General features: G+C 38.6%; 1 protein-coding gene across 4 annotated transcripts; it reads left to right on the top strand.

Moving 5' to 3' along the window:
• The first annotated feature begins 7 nt into the window (after window positions 1-7).
• Window positions 8-11,761, top strand: LOC119135492 (myelin basic protein-like). Of its 4 annotated transcripts, XM_037273100.1 has the most exons (7): window positions 8-161; window positions 6,470-6,574; window positions 6,690-6,716; window positions 7,180-7,209; window positions 8,768-8,845; window positions 8,934-8,949; window positions 10,602-11,761. In XM_037273100.1, exons 1-6 carry the CDS (start codon window positions 42-44, stop codon window positions 8,934-8,936), a joined length of 363 nt encoding a protein of 120 aa, XP_037128995.1. In that variant the 5' UTR covers window positions 8-41; the 3' UTR covers window positions 8,937-8,949; window positions 10,602-11,761. The 4 variants fall into 4 exon arrangements, with proteins under 4 accessions (XP_037128995.1, XP_037128997.1, XP_037128994.1 ...); XM_037273102.1 differs by lacking the exon at window positions 7,180-7,209; XM_037273099.1 differs by lacking the exon at window positions 8,934-8,949.
• The last annotated feature ends 4,528 nt before the right edge of the window (window positions 11,762-16,289 follow it).

Genomic DNA, 16,289 nt, shown 5'->3' with positions numbered 1-16,289 from the left:
CACTTTTGACAACTTAACCACTAATTACGACTCTCCCAAGTATGGCATCCGCAAGCAGCGCTGCACAGGCCACCTTTGGGTTAGGCCGCAGGAAGAAGAACCCCACCGTTCTGGATCAGCTTGGAAAATTCTTTGGAGCGGACAAAAAGAAGAAGAGCAAGGTGAGGGGGGATGGGAGTGTTTCAGTTTATTCAATCAATTATCTTCCAGAACTACCATTTTTCTGCCGCTTTAACAAATCGGTACAAAGATAATCCTCCGGACAGGCTTGAGTGTTTCCGTTCAATTTCAGAATCAATTGTTGTCTTTGGGTTGTCAATTTTCATAAAAATAACTTTGGCTGGGGTTGTAATGCTTTTGCTGTTTTATCATCACAAAGGTTGTGATTTTGAATCATTTAAAGATATCTTGATGTTCTAGTGCTTCTGTTTGAATGGTACTAAAATTTGTAGTATTATCATTTGTATTAGTTAATATTGTACAGGTGATATAATTAAAATACGTTTGTTTTTTTAAACTTTTTATGATTTAGATTCAAGCGCAAACGTATTATTTAGGATGCCCCAAAATGGATATGAAAGATTAAACTTTTTGCCAATATTATTTGTAATCTGCAATATTGTATATTTTATCTTTGACCCTTAGTAACATTTAAAGCGGAAGTGAGAACTAATAGTAATCCTATATTACATATAACTGAGCAGCATATTGTTACAGTCCAGTACAAGCAAATCACCAAATTTATTCATTCATTCATCCTCCAAACCGCTTATCCTCACAAGGGTCGCGGGCGTGCTGGAGCCTATACTAGCAGCATCACCAAATGAAGTTGACGGAAATTACTTTTCTTTGAGTTCAGGATGTAATAAAAAAAAAAAACACAAAATTTGGTGAAACATTTTTTATCAAACGGTAATTGTGCTATTCTAAAACGGTTAGATTCAGAAGTAAAGGGATAATGGCAGCGTTGGAATGATTTGCGTTTGTGCACCAACACAATGAAACTAAACCAGTCAAAACATAATTGAATTATAAATTTTCATATTTTATCTTTATTCAAGAAGTTTGCTATTTACTATTTAAGAATTATAGTCATTTTATGCAGTTCACCTCCAATTTGGGACTTGTGTGATTCATGTCACAGCAGCACATCAGATAAGGGGGTTCAGGTTAGTTTATCATTTATTATACTCATTAACTTTTGCCCAACAGTTCTGATGTTTGGGATTTGAATCTCAGTTAGAAGATCGCCCTCCTCCCACGTAAAAAAAAAAACAAAGTTTGGTAAATTGTCCTCAGGTGGTTGTTTGATTTCGTAAAATCCTATCCTTTTCCATTCGGGCTGTCCCATTAGGGGTCTCTTTTTCCATAATTACAAACTAATTGAATGAAAAACAGCCACTCACTTGTTTTTCATGTGTGGTTGATTTGCCCTCTTACTTCTTTGCTGATCATAACCATGAAATATTGTACGTACTGAAAACGGTAAACAGAGAATGGAAAGGCAAAAATAGTAAAACAAAAAAAACATTATCCACATACGTCTGTATCTAACTGTATTGTTGGACATAATTTCAATCTTGTGTTGTCAGAATCCCATTAACTAAGCTCAGTTGTATTGTTTTGGGGCATATCATTGGGCAAAAAGCAAAAGTATGTTTGGCTTAGTGGTTATGAAACCACAGCTGTGATACACTGAAGCTGAATCCAAAGCAAGCCTCTTGTAGTTTTGCCAGAAAGAGGACGCAGATGTTGGCTCCATGTAATTTGGCATTGTTCGCCATCACTTTTTGATTAAACACTTTATCAGGAAGAAATTGTGCCACAAACTGTTTTGCATTAAGCTATTTTATTCATTTCTGTTGATCAGACTTTTTTTTCCCTCTATTGATAAAATCATAAGCTTGCCAAGGAATACGATTTGATCATTTTTTCTGTGTAAGTTGCTTGTAATAATTTAAAGCGTTTACGTTAAAATATATATGTATATAGAAATATAAAACAGTACGATGTTTATGTACACGCCAAGGGTTTGCCTTCATATATTTAATGTTCATGTCTGAAGTATCTAAGATGCAATTGGCCCACCTTTGTTGCCTCAAGCCAAAAGGAACCAGCACTTTCTGCTGTAGACGCTTTTCATTCACAACAATTCAGCATAAAGATATTTTTATACAGGTATTACTACTGCACAAATACATTAAATCAGACTTAACACCTGTATACATAATATATGACTGTCTAGGTGTTTGCTTGAGTTTTAAATATCCGTGTGTTTAATGACGAATTTTCAGGTATGAAAATACGTCCAAATTATCTTTTATTTCAACGGTTTTACAACTTCCGCCTGCTCTATATGGCCACGTTCCGTGCATCCTAAGCTAAGAAAATATGGCCTCTTGTCAGCTGCAGGAAAATGTTTCATTTTAATGCCAAAATGTGTCCAGTGGAAGAGCCATTTTTCCACATGAATATTACTGGTTCGAGCAAAAGAGCTGACATTCACATGAAAACGAGAAAATGTATTATAACCCATGTGTCTTGGATGGAGGAGGGAGCAGGAACACACTCTCCCTTCACATCAGTCGCTAGCCTCAGGTTCATGTCTTTGACCTCCAAGTGTCAACTTTACAGTGGATACTTGTACTGTATTTGTTTGCTGTGAACTCTTTGCTGTGACCAGTGAACTGTTCCTAGCCTGATCCCGTTCTCAGCTTTTTGTATTATTGCTTAATTAAAAATCTTTAACACTTTTTGTGTTTTTGTTTTGCTTTGCTGCCCAATTTTCTTCAATGTTGTGCTTCTTCTGTTTTTATAAGAACATTCTAACTTTTTACTTTATGTCCTAACAACTGACAAAAAATTGCTCTGGTGTTGACAATTTGCAATTGCTCATTTTGTGAATTTGAAAGTTCAAACAATGCATAACATGTATACTTAGTTAGTCAGTTACATGTCATTTGAAATGTGCAGCACATGTAAATAGGTCAAAATTAAATTGGATAGATAAGCTGCTTGGGGCATAAAATCATTTGAGCAAGTAGAAGAATGATTGACAGTCTCTTTCAAATGTGTCATGCTTCAAACGGTGCGCCTGAAGTGAAAGAATGGAATAGATAAGAACAGTATTGTGTTACCCATGAATGAGTTTTGTGAATTGTTATTCATTGCCTCTCGGTGATGAATTCAGTATCATGTATTATGAAGTGATATATGTGACCTTGTGGTGGCTTCCAACCTCAGAGGAGAACTTGTAATCATTAGCCTGCCCTTTCTTCTATGCAACAATATACTAGTATTTGATCTTTAACCTGCATGCTAAATAGATTATAGAATTTTTTAGAATACATTGCGTGATGTACCCCACAAAGAGAGCGAACTAGTTAATCATTAGTTTAACTTTATTTCAAAAAGATACAAAGTGGAAAGTATTAATTTTGGATATGGATATTATGTGATATGGGTATCACAGCTGTCAATCAGAAGACGTTTTGGATAGTTTAGTTAACAACAGAACACATCAGGAATTCTCTTTGATTGTAAGATAATTCAGGCTTACATTAAAAAAGAAAAAACACTGATGTAATTCGACTTGAATTATGAGGATTTATTGCAGGAGCCATTCCAGTTTCACTGAAGTCCTGCCACTGTTTGCACAGTGTGACGGACCACAAAAACAAATGAAGAAGGTATTTTTATAGTCTGGACTTGGTAGACGATCTTTTATTTTAGCAAATTGATAAGACAAACCAGCCTTTAATTAAGGCAGAAGTGTCAAGCTAATTGTCACCATGGGCCACATGTTAGTTGTGGTTTCCCTCAGAGGGCCATCCTTGTGACTGTAAAAAAAAAAAAGTCTATGTAAATTGTCTAATAATAATAGTGAATTAGATTCATATAGTGATTTTTTTCCCCATCCATCCATTTTCTATACTGTTGTCCCCACGGGGGTCACGGGCATGCTGGAGATGATTTACAGATTCATGCACTCAAACATTCACACTCTGGTGGTGGCAAACTACCTAAGGAGCCACGGTTGCTGGATAACTAGCCGGATCATTTGAATCAGGTTTTGCATTATGCAGCATCAAAACATTAAAACACTAACACAACAATTTGCACATCTGCAAGATTTTGATCTCAAGGTTGATACTGTATTGGCTCTTTTTCTGTTTCTCGACACAATCGGGCTTGGTGCAAGCCACAAAATGTATGGATTTGAGATTTTAAAAGCTGAATGTGTTGACCATTTGCAGTTGAGCAGATGGAGATGGATAAAACACTCAACACAGAGGCCAATTGGGCTTTTACTGACATTGTTGGGAAGAGGAAACATTGATGTACCTGGCTCTTGTTCTTGCTGCACTTGCTATGGTATGGATTAATATAGAACTTTAGTATCTACTCATTGAGGTGGGAGGAAGTTACAACTTCATATTGTGGGCCCACAAGATTGTTGGCATGCTATCAAAATGATTTGAGTTGAAAATGAATGAGTTCTATACATTTCCAGAATTCTACAAGCTATTCTTTTAAGAAAGCTACATGAGATGGAAAGAGTCGTACATCAAAGTCTGAGATATTCTTAGTGCGTTTCTATTCCTCCTTTTGATCTCAACAAGTTCCTCTCACATGCAACATTCAGACTGATAGATTTGAGAAAAATCAGGTTCAAGTAATAAGAGAACATCATAAAGAGGTCACTGTCAGGGCTTCAACAAGAAGGTAGATGTTTCTATCAACTATTATTAGACTATTCAAAACAAATAGATGATGAAAATGCACATCAAAAGCCTTTTATAAACCATCATAATCTCCAAATTTGTGGTCTGACCTCCCTCCTCTTTGTTCCACACACCACATCTAATTACAAGCATTATCGTTACATTAATGAGGTCAGAGAAAAGAAGGGCTCACAAACATAATGCCTGGGTGGAAATGTGTTTATTTTCCCCTCCTGCGTCTGCTCCAATAATGATGTTATACAAAATGATCATTTCTACTTTTAATTTCTTCACAAAGATCCTTTATTACGTTGATGTAATTATCGAACTGCGGGTAGCGATCAAGCACCCTTGCAGCCCAAGCGACATTGGTGTACTGGCACATTGGAATTGGATTTTTTTTTTTTTTAATGAAGTACATCAAATTAAAGACTATTAAATATGACCTCAATAAGGAGCCTAGAGTGAGGCAAATTCTGAAAGGAAATAGAAAATAGTCGAATTCCTGTTGAATTGAGTCCGTGACATACCTGTAAGACTCGAAATTTTTAATAGAGCCTGTCTAAAACTGTACTATATACTTTAGTGACAATAACAGTGTGGGAAAAAAGGAAAAACGTCTTGGCTGATTTTGAAATAGGCTATTGTGATTTTTCTAGGTCAAGGAGGTCAACTCATTTTGTCGTGGACCACATTGTAGCTATAGTGTCCTTCGGAGGGCCATTATGACTGTCAACCCATATAAATGTATGATGGCCTTATGGTTAGTATCATAATAGTTTTGAAATGAGAAGCCAGTAAATAATTGCATTTTTTACATTTATTTTAAAGGAGGGATTGGTAACCGAAATGCTTGCAATGTATTCTATCTCAGCATTGTTTAACATGAAGACAATTTGAAATTAACATTTGCTTTCATGGGCCACATAAAATGGCCCCAGACCTTGATTTTGACACCTATGTTTTCGGTGGTTACAGAGTGAATCTTTTAAATTAAGCATCACGTTAACCAACAAACGTTTGTTTCTATGGCAACCCAGGACATGAAGGTTGAGGAATTTCTATGTACTTAACGGATTTCCATGATGTTGTCGTTTCATTTATGATTGATTGACCAGATAAGTAAGACAAGAGAAGTATGACCACAACTCATTTCTCGACATAGCTTATTATTAGGGTGACGTGCAGTTTTGTAAAAGGATTACTAATATATTGCTCTTTTTTTTTTAACTTTGATCTCAATACTCATTAAATGCCAGCCATTTTAGAACATTTAGACATTTTCAAAACCCACAGGATATTGTATTCAATGATTGTGTAGCCACTGAATCTGCCAAATGACATTCTGTCAGTTACCAATTTTTGATAATCAGCGGCAGAGCAAAAGTCGGTTTCACAAAATACGTCCGTTTATCCGAGTGGATTCACTGTGTTGATCTCATATCTAAAATGGGGAATCAAATCCATCTACTAGTGGTTTTGCATAGGTGAAGTTGTTTCCAATTTTAAAATTGGAGTAGCATCAGATGAAAAATCAAGTAAAATCCTAACACATTTGTCAAAACTGAACATAGTTATGCATTTATTTTGTACCACCTGTACCTGATAAAGTGGGAAGTGAATATATTGTATCAATATATAAATTGAATCAAACGGCTGCAGCTCAAGTCCTTTATGACCAATGATTAATAAGAAAGATGTGAGCACTTTGTCATTGTTTGTCCAATATTTTTGTCTCTTCTCAGGGGTCTTTCCGTGGTGCCCTCTCTCCCGGCCCCCAGAAAGCGTCTGCCACATCCCCTCGTAAGCGGGGGCCAGAGAACGCCGTTGTCCACTTCTTCCGCACCATTGTGAGTGAAGTGCCACTCTAATGGCCTCACATGAACTAATCTGAGGAGTCTTTTGTCTCCTTAATGCACTGTAACTGACCAAACTCTTCGCTTTCTCCCATGAAATCTCTCTCAGGTTTCTCCTGCCCCCCCAAAGTCAAGGGTGAGTTTTCACAATATGACACACTGATGACTGCATTTACACCAAGTGGATAATATTGATTATGATGTAAAAACGAGAATAGCGTTGGCAGGGCTTTGTCGGGTTTATAGTATGTCAAATTTGAAAGTTTCAAAACATGGACATTAGGCTTCAGAATAGCAAAATAGACTTTTTTGTTGCAGTAATTAAATCTTAAAGTATTTTAGATAGAGTGAACCAGATAGTACTGTTGGAGGGGGCTTTCCTTTTTTTGTCCGTTATTGTGCATCTGTTTTAATGTCAGCCCCCACTTTACTCTCCTTTTCCCTAAGCCTTCCCCTGTTGTCTTTTCACATCCACCCTTGTCACCACGCATGACCCTGTGACATCTTCCTTCCCCTCAGACAGACTGGCATTTTCTAACAGTTCCTTCTCCCTTTTACTTCCTATCCTGTCAATGTTTCTTGTCTCTGGGCATGTCCAGTGGAGAGGACTAGCAACCAAGATAGGCCTGGTAGGTGCTTTGACAATGCCAAAAATCACAGTCATGACTCATTTCACCACTGGGGTCAGCCGAGGTTACCCTATCAAGTTTTCACGTCTGATGTAAATCTGTTTTCCTTTAGTCTACATCTACCACTTCAGCCATTCTGCCTCACTGACTGCCTGTCCATTAAAAAAAATAGCTTGACCATCTGCACCTTAACGAATGCATGTATGTGTGTGTGTGTGTGTATGGTGTGTGCTTCATGTAAATCGTACATAGTTGAGAAGGTATATTCCTTATGATGGATGCGGTACTAAAGGATTACAACTAAATGTTAATGGGATGCTAATGAGAGAAGTGATGAGGGAGCTGATGTGCCTAATAAACATGCCAAATAATCTGAGGCTGTAATGCACTATCAAAGGTCATGACAGCAACCTCTGCTAGATTTTGCCCTGTCATGGCTGTTCACTGAGTCAAAATGACTTTATAATTCTACCTCACTACATCCTATGGCATTTGCAAAGTTATGACATTATAACATGTCTTTTGGAAAGACTTGATTCTCAGCATTTACATCCATAACAATGGTGTGGATGCTTATAATGTGGCTTTGTGCAAATTTTAATTGGAAATCCTTTAATGAGATGAAGAATTTTATTAGGGAGGGCGTTTGTTTTGCTTCTTATACATTACTGTACTGAATCAATTGTGCTTAGTTCACTTTGGTGAACACAAAACATGCGTCAAGACAACAGTGAACAGACTCCTTGTGAGCTGATTAGTATTGTTTTTCTTTCTTTTTCTGTCATGCTGTCAGTGTCAGAGAACGGTCAACGTATCTATTATCACAAGAAGCTACGTCAAAGATTTTAGCAGTAATTCCACAAAATAGAATGAAAATACCATTTGATGTACTTTTTCTTGATGAGTTGAAGCCTTTTTTTTTTTTAAATTGCCCTTAGCTGTGAATGTGGGTGAGAATAGTTGTATGTGTTTTATGTGCTGTATGTCCCAGTGGCGTGTAGTGTATTTCGGACAAAGATCATCTTTTAATACATGTTATAAAATACAATGTCCGTGTGGGATGAGCCAGCACCGGAATTAGGAAGGCCCTGAGCAATCTGATTGGATAGAAAATAATTACCCAACAAAGTACTTGAAACTGCGCAGCCAAGAAATATGCTATGAAATAAAGACTGCGTGAAAAAAAGTTAATACAAATCCATCTCAGTGGTAAATGTAAGACAGTGCTGAGCGAGCAGAGATTTCTTGAAGGCCTTGACTGCACAGGGTGTAACTTGCCTCTCGCCCAGTAAAATGTAAAATGGATGGATGTCTGACTGTTTCATTGTTAAACACATCACAATGTTCACAATGTCATCTTTTAACTTTAACCTCTCTTTAGTAGCAGAAACAAGCTTGACTGATATCCCATGAATGTTGTTTTCTCACCTACTCTACTGTTCTGAATTTGATAGTATATTCCCATCAGCCGCTGTGCAGAAATTCAGTTGAATGAAAGCTAACAAAATGTCTTCATCCAGATCTCTCATACAGAATCATTTTATTATCCTTGTTCTAGGGTGACCAGAAGTCTGCTAAAGCCAAGAGGTCCAGTGGAGGAGATGGCAAAGGCAGCCTGACTAGAATCTTCAAAATGGTATTATAAAAGAAAATCTTAGTTTCCAAAAACATCTCCTCTTTCTCAGAGTCCAAAATTGTATTTCTATCTTTTGTTTCTACCTCAGTGATAACAACAAAAGTGTGAGTAATTTTATTTGCTTGCGTTCAAGGCTGAAAAGCTCAGGAAAAAAATCTTAATCTCATCAAATCCACTGCACTTTTAAGAGCCACGATTGAACATCATGCACAATATACTGTATTATCTGAGCTTTGTGCAAGTGCTTATCTAATCCCGCTGAAGATGCCACTCACTTCTCATGGCAGGGCCCACAAGTATGGGCATTAATATTACATGATTATGCTTTATCATCAAGTTGTTTTGGAGAAGCATTTTACACCTTTGCTTTATGTGTAACAACTCTTAGCTGCTAATCCCATTACAACGAGAACAAAACATTGTATACACAGTGTAATCTAAATATGTTTAGAACGTTGTTACTTCACAAAACTACTTATCAAGAAACGCTTGTTTGGTTAATCAAAAACTAAATCGTTGTGAGGTGTGAATATGAATGCAGCTGGTTATTGGTCTAGCGAGTGGCTTGTGACCACTCCAGGTTGTCTCAATGTAAGTCGGCTGGGTTGTCACCTCGACCCTAATGAGGATGAATGGGATAACAAAAGAATATATACGTATAGTATCATTTTTTATTAAATGGATAAATTTGTATGTGTGTGTGTGTGCGTGTGTGAGGGGGTCTATGTGTGAATTAACTCACTATAACTTTGTTGGCTTAGCACATGCTAAAAGTGGAATTCAATTTCCCTGAGGGTTGCACCCTCATCTGCAGATGCTAAATTGTTGTAATTAAGCTACATCAGTGTAAACACTAATGACAAACTTATATAATGTGTCTAATTAGCACCGACTCACTCGCATCACACTATCGATATCTTTTGTGTAGACGAGTTGGAGAAATGATAGTAATTACCTTTTAAATATGTTTGAGTTTATTCCCCCTTTCTATTTATATTCCAGCTTGACTGAAGACTTGTTTTCCTTTCTGAAGAAAGAATGAGTTAATAATGAAGTACAACAGGGCCTTGATTGATGAGGGCTTCCTTGCCACTCAAATCATGGATTATCTTTATTTCTTAAGAACTCAGCCTTTTCTTTCCATTCATCCATCTTGAATAGTACTAGTAGTATGGAGTAGGAGGAACAGTACAATTGTGTTAAAAAAGTCATTTGAAACTCGCGGAAAAGAATTGTGGGCACACACATGCGAGTAAATTCTGATTACACCTGACAGCAGTGGCCTACTACAGTTTTTCTTTTTAGTCAGGAGGTTATCAGATAAGTTCAAAGATGGGCATCACAAAATATACTACAAGTTTCCCCTTTCAAAACATTCCCCTCTGAGTCTGACACACTGTTATTCGAAGCCAACTGGCCTCCTTGAGCCTGGGCAGGGAGGTTTGGGAGATCACATAGAACCAGATCAAGCCTGTAGGAAGGCTGGTCAAGCACAGCAATTGTCTTCTCGGTGAGGAACTGTTACATGCTCAGAACATTGTACGTTGTCATCTTGAAGCAATCACAATTTGTCAAGTCACAACTCTCATCTCTTCTCATGCACTGAACAAATCAAATAGTGAGTGATCTTCCTGTGGACGTGCTGGTTGATTGTTTGGACAATTAAAAGGAGGAAACTGTTAGTTTGTAGATTGGCTTGTCCACGACCTTTTTCACAAACCTTTCATATCACTCATCACTCTTGTCTGTTTTGCAGGGGAGCCGCAGCTCTTCTCCAGCCAGACGCTGAAGTTCCAACATCCCCTTAGAAGAAGCCAAGAACAGGAATGAGTCACGCGGGCAAGGAGAGGAGGAAAACGAAACTTTGTAACCTTCAAAACTTACCTATGATAACCTCTGATAACACGTAATAAGGTATCAATCCTGATGGTCTGCCCTGTTCCCTCCCCCCCACACTGGCTGACACAATCTGTTGCCTGCCTATGTCTTTTCGTGAACGTGACCCTGAAGCCACTCTCGTGACCCCGACACCTCCCACGGCTGTATATGTGCTTGAGTTTGATTCCACTAAAACAAAAATTGTTGCTGAGAAATGCAGACCTGCATTGTGAGAGGAAAGGCCTCGTTCAAAATCTTAACTTGTCTGTAGTTGCTGCTTTAAGTGTGTTTAAGGACCAGGCCGCACCCTCTCTTTGTCTCGTCACCAGATCTGTCATGTCCTTACACTCTCCAGGAACTTGTGATGCAATTAACTACACTTACATTATAGTCAAACCTAATGATTTAATTCCACCTCCCTGTGTCTGCTAAGTGTGATGTCTTCAATGTGACCTACTTGTTTGTCATTTGAATGGTTGTGGTTATTGATTGATATTCTCAACCACTTAAAAGATTTTCTGCAATGAGCACTGAAACAACACATAGATTTGTCTTTTCCAATAACAGATACAATATAACAGCACATTGCAATTTTCCTCTCCGTGCACTTTGCTAGTTTTTAAACGTGTAGTTAAAAGTCAGCTTCTTCTTAGTCTCCATTTCTGTCTTCAGCCTCTCTTCTTGCCTGCTCAAACATACTGCTGTTTCATTTTTATGGAATACTGAAACAAACAAAAACACCATTTCAAAAAGGTGCTCCCTCACTAACTAAGTGTTAGTGAAAGATTCCATGGTGCTTCTGTCTGAAACCAAATAATGGCTCATATAAATGCAGACCACCTTTATTCCAGATGAATTAAAATGCAGGTGTGTGTGTGTACGTGTGTGTGTGTGCATAAAATATGGCATCAATCTACAATGTGTGTCTGTAAATCTACTTCCAATGCATCTTTTAAATGAATGTAAAGACCCTCCAATTTAATAAATTGAGTAGCCACTTACCTGAAAATAAAAATAAAGAAGCCATATACCTTGAAATGTGTGTGGTGCTTTATGTAAACCTGATTGAAACCAAAGTGATGTGTGTTTAAAGCTGGGCATACAAACATTTGATTATGTTTTTCCTACAATATGAAAAAAACAAACATGGCTCATTTCTAGCATTATGTAAACCAAGCTCTTTCATAGGCCCCTCTGGTGTATTCTGGTGTTATGGTGAGAGGAGCATAGAAAAACACTGAATTGAAGGAGTACTGGAAAGAATAATAAAAAAAACATCCACGTTTACTCATTTATTTTCTTTATTCATGCTACTGAAAAGAAGCAGCAAACCATTTTCACCTAATAAAAGAGCACCCAGCAACAATACACCACATTGGTCGTATTAGAAAATCACTGCTTTTGAAATCAAGAGTAGATCTAATGACAACCTGCAATGGTTCTCTCTCTCTCTCTCTCTCTCGCTCTCGCTCTCTCTCTCTTTCTCTCTCTCTCTCTCTCTCTCTCTCTCTCTCTCTCTCTCTCTCTTTTGTTTTCTCTGTCTCGGCTCTCATTATTATGTATTCAGTAATTTCCAACCAAGTATAAAAAGGGGAAGCTTGATTTATGGTTGACAAATTGCTCCATATAACACAGCAACGGTTCTGTGAATACATTGTGAATAGCATGTGAAATTACTACTTTGGCACCTCTCTCTCTGTCCATGGCCAAGGTTAATAACAGCTTCCAGTCAGTAGGATAGTCAGCAGTACATTAGTTTTAACACAACCTTCTATAATTCCAATTCAAACACTGTCTGAACACCCTGAATTGTAGCTGAAACACAAAAAACACCAAATAACATCAATAATTACCTTTGATTGAATGCAGCAAAAATGAGAACTGGTAATGATAATAATAATAATAATAGATCGGTTTTATATGTAATATATATATAATATAATATATAATATATTTTATATATTTTATATTTTGGTATCAAGTGGGTGAACTTAAGACATGTGCCATATATCCTGGTTTAAACTACATTCAGCGTATTGTTTTGTGCACAGTGTGCAGGTAGAACACTTAGAATCCAACCTGGAAGTAGTAGGAGAGATTTGGAGCAAACTATTTTAGAGGCAATGAGGAGTGCTGTATTTTTGTTGAAATATTATTTTTCACACAAGTATATAGTACTGTATGTGAGAGAAGGTCAAACTATCAGCCTGCAAACAACTTAAAGGCACATACAATCACACAATTCTCAGTGCATGTCAGAGCACAAACCAAGCATGACGATGTCAAAAAATTAATGTGTAGACCTCTCCAGGCACAGATGTGGAAAGGGTACAGAAACATTTCTGCTGCTCTGCTTTGATGGCATATGCGTACGCAGCGAGGGTCCAATTCTAAAAGCACATTCAGGTATATGCTCACACCTGGGCTCGAACTAAGTTCTTTCCGAGCGAGAACCCGTATCACCAACGAGTCGGCTATTTCGACCGGGCAACCCGTGCCCGTCTGCACTCTTTTGTACTAGTGATGCGCATTCCATTCTTTTAAGTGAACTGAATCTTTAGAATCGGTTCACTCAAAGATTCGTTCAAACGAATTAGCTCCTGCAGAACGTGAAAATGACCAAAATCTTTTCACACAGGTGTGTTTAACGAGGGTAACTTGGAAAACATATTGGAACGCGGCCCCGAGGACTAGAGCTTGACACCTCTGACCTTTGACCATGATATTTCCCTAATAAAGTGGCCTGTTATTAGGTACACTTGAAAATGGCGGTGTACCTAATGGAGTGTCCGTGTGATTCCCTCGTTAAGTGCACCTGCGTGAAAAGTTTTAGCTCCTGCGGAACGTGAAAGTGACCAAAAACTTTTCACGCAGGTGCGCTTAACGAGGGTCACTTGGAAAACATGTTGGAACGCGGCCCCGAGGACTAGAGCTTGACACCTGTGACCTTTGACAAGATATTTCCCTAATAAAGTGGCCTGTTATTAGGTACACTTGAAAATGGCGGTGTACCTAATGGAGTGTCCGTGTGATTCCGTCGTTAAGTGCACCTGCGTGAAAAGTTTTAGCTCCTGCGGAACGTGAAAGGAGCTAAAACTTTTCACGCAGGTGCGCTTAACGAGGGTCACTTGGAAAACATGTTGGAACGCGGCCCCGAAGACTAGAGATTGACACTTGTGACCTTTGACCATGATATTTCCCTAATAAAGTGGCCTGTTATTAGGTACACTTGAAAATGGCGGTGTACCTAATGGAGTGTCCGTGTGATTCCCTCGTTAAGTGCACCTGCGTGAAAAGTTTTAGCTCCTGCGGAACGTGAAAGGAGCTAAAACTTTTCACGCAGGTGCGCTTAACGAGGGTCACTTGGAAAACATGTTGGAACGCGGCCCCGAGGACTAGAGCTTGACACTTGTGACCTTTGACCATGATATTTCCCTAATAAAGTGGCCTGTTATTAGGTACACTTGAAAATGGCGGTGTACCTAATGGAGTGTCCGTGTGATTCCCTCGTTAAGTGCACCTGCGTGAAAAGTTTTAGCTCCTGCGGAACGTGAAAGGAGCTAAAACTTTTCACGCAGGTGCGCTTAACGAGGGTCACTTGGAAAACATGTTGGAACGCGCCCCCGAGGACTAGAGCTTGACACTTGTGACCTTTGACCATGATATTTCCCTAATCAAGTGGCCTGTTATTAGGTACACTTGAAAATGGCGGTGTACCTAATGGAGTGTCCGTGTGATTCCCTCGTTAAGTGCACCTGCGTGAAAAGTTTTAGCTCCTGCGGAACGTGAAAGGAGCTAAAACTTTTCACGCAGGTGCGCTTAACGAGGGTCACTTGGAAAACATGTTGGAACGCGGCCCCGAGGACTAGAGCTTGACACTTGTGACCTTTGACCATGATATTTCCCTAATAAAGTGGCCTGTTATTAGGTACACTTGAAAATGGCGGTGTACCTAATGGAGTGTCCGTGTGATTCCCTCGTTAAGTGCACCTGCGTGAAAAGTTTTAGCTCCTGCGGAACGTGAAAGGAGCTAAAACTTTTCACGCAGGTGCGCTTAACGAGGGTCACTTGGAAAACATGTTGGAACGCGGCCCCGAGGACTAGAGCTTGACACTTGTGACCTTTGACCATGATATTTCCCTAATAAAGTGGCCGTTATTAGGTACACTTGAAAATGGCGGTGTACCTAATGGAGTGTCCGAGTGACGTCACAGATCAAACAGCCAATCAGGTGGGGGTGAGGGCGGGTGTGGCACTTTTCACTTTCACTTAAGCTTTTTCCCTATTGAAGTGGCCTGTGATTAGGTACACCTCATGGACACTACAATAGGTACACTACACGAGGTAAAAAAAAGAAAGAATAAATAAATAAGAAAGTGTAGTGAACGATTCGGTGAACGATTCTTTTGAACAAATAGTTTGAGTGAACCGATTCTAAAGATTCAGTTAACTGGAATGCACATCACTAGTACAAAACAGTGCACACGACAACGGGCTTGCAGGTCGAAATAGCCGACCGGATATAGACACGGGCTCTTGCTCGGTAAGAACTTGGTTCGATCCCAGGCGTGCGAAAATACATAAACGTGCTTTTATTGTGCAATTAACCCTTTATTTATTTATTCTTTTATTTATTTATTTTTTACCTCGTGTAGTGTACCTATTGAAGTGTCCATGAGGTGTACCTACACATATTGTCATATAAAACAGTTAACCAAATGTCAGATTTTTATGTTTTAATTGGCGAATAAAAAAACAAGGAATAAAACACCAGACAAGTTTTAACATAAATGTTTATTTGAAAATAATATTAAAAGTAAATTTCAAACCAGCAATCTAATGTGAAATTGCAGTAGATATATTGGATAACAATATTTAGGCGTATATAGGCATACACGTTATTTAAAAACGACTACAAGGGTTATAAAATCAAGATGACCCAAAGAGAAGCGTAATCTCCCCGTTGTTGCATAACGGCGCATCCCTTCATGCAATAAAGTTAGCCGTTAGCTTGGAGAAAACGTGCATAAAAGAAGTGGTGTTTCAGTGAGTGGTTCTTTCTTTCCTTGGCAAATCGTAAAGCTACATTCTGGCTTACATCGTTCACGCCAGGAGGGAGACGCAACACATTCACTGACTGATCCGTTGCTGCACGGGAAGGCAGTTCACCCATTAACTCGTTCACGAACGGGAAAGTCAGGATTCGTTCCCTCACTGATCCGTTCACGCGATGAACTGGAAATGCAAATCACTCACTCACTGACTCGTGCACTCACAGATCCGTTCAGTTGGAGAACGTGAAATGCAATTCACAACTCGTTCGTGAACGGGAAGTTACGTCATTTTCTTCTTCGTTTTGATTTACGGCGTGGTGGCACCAGCTTCAATGCGCATTACTGACACCTACTGGTTGAAGTCATCTGAACTGAAAAAAGAACGAATCACTTCACTAACCCTAACCCTTGTATTTATATTCGCCAATCAAAACATAAAAATCAGACATTTGGTTAATATATATATATATATATATATATATATATATATATATATATATATATATATATAT

Source organism: Syngnathus acus, chromosome 16, assembly GCF_901709675.1.
Source record: "Syngnathus acus chromosome 16, fSynAcu1.2, whole genome shotgun sequence".
Lineage (NCBI taxonomy): Eukaryota > Metazoa > Chordata > Actinopteri > Syngnathiformes > Syngnathidae > Syngnathus > Syngnathus acus.
The sequence above is the reverse complement of the archived record's forward strand: the minus strand, read 5'-3'. Positions and strand labels throughout refer to the sequence as shown.

What these genes read in the sequence shown, in the direction of transcription:
- LOC119135492 (XM_037273099.1), top strand. Translation starts at nt 42, where the DNA reads ATGGCATCCGCAAGCAGCGCTGCACAGGCCACCTTTGGGTTAGGCCGC. An exon ending in ACAAAAAGAAGAAGAGCAAG is followed by an intron (nt 162 to 6,469) that starts GTGAGGGGGGAT and finishes GTCTCTTCTCAG; the next exon opens with GGGTCTTTCCGTGGTGCCCT. An exon ending in TCCACTTCTTCCGCACCATT is followed by an intron (nt 6,575 to 6,689) that starts GTGAGTGAAGTG and finishes AATCTCTCTCAG; the next exon opens with GTTTCTCCTGCCCCCCCAAA.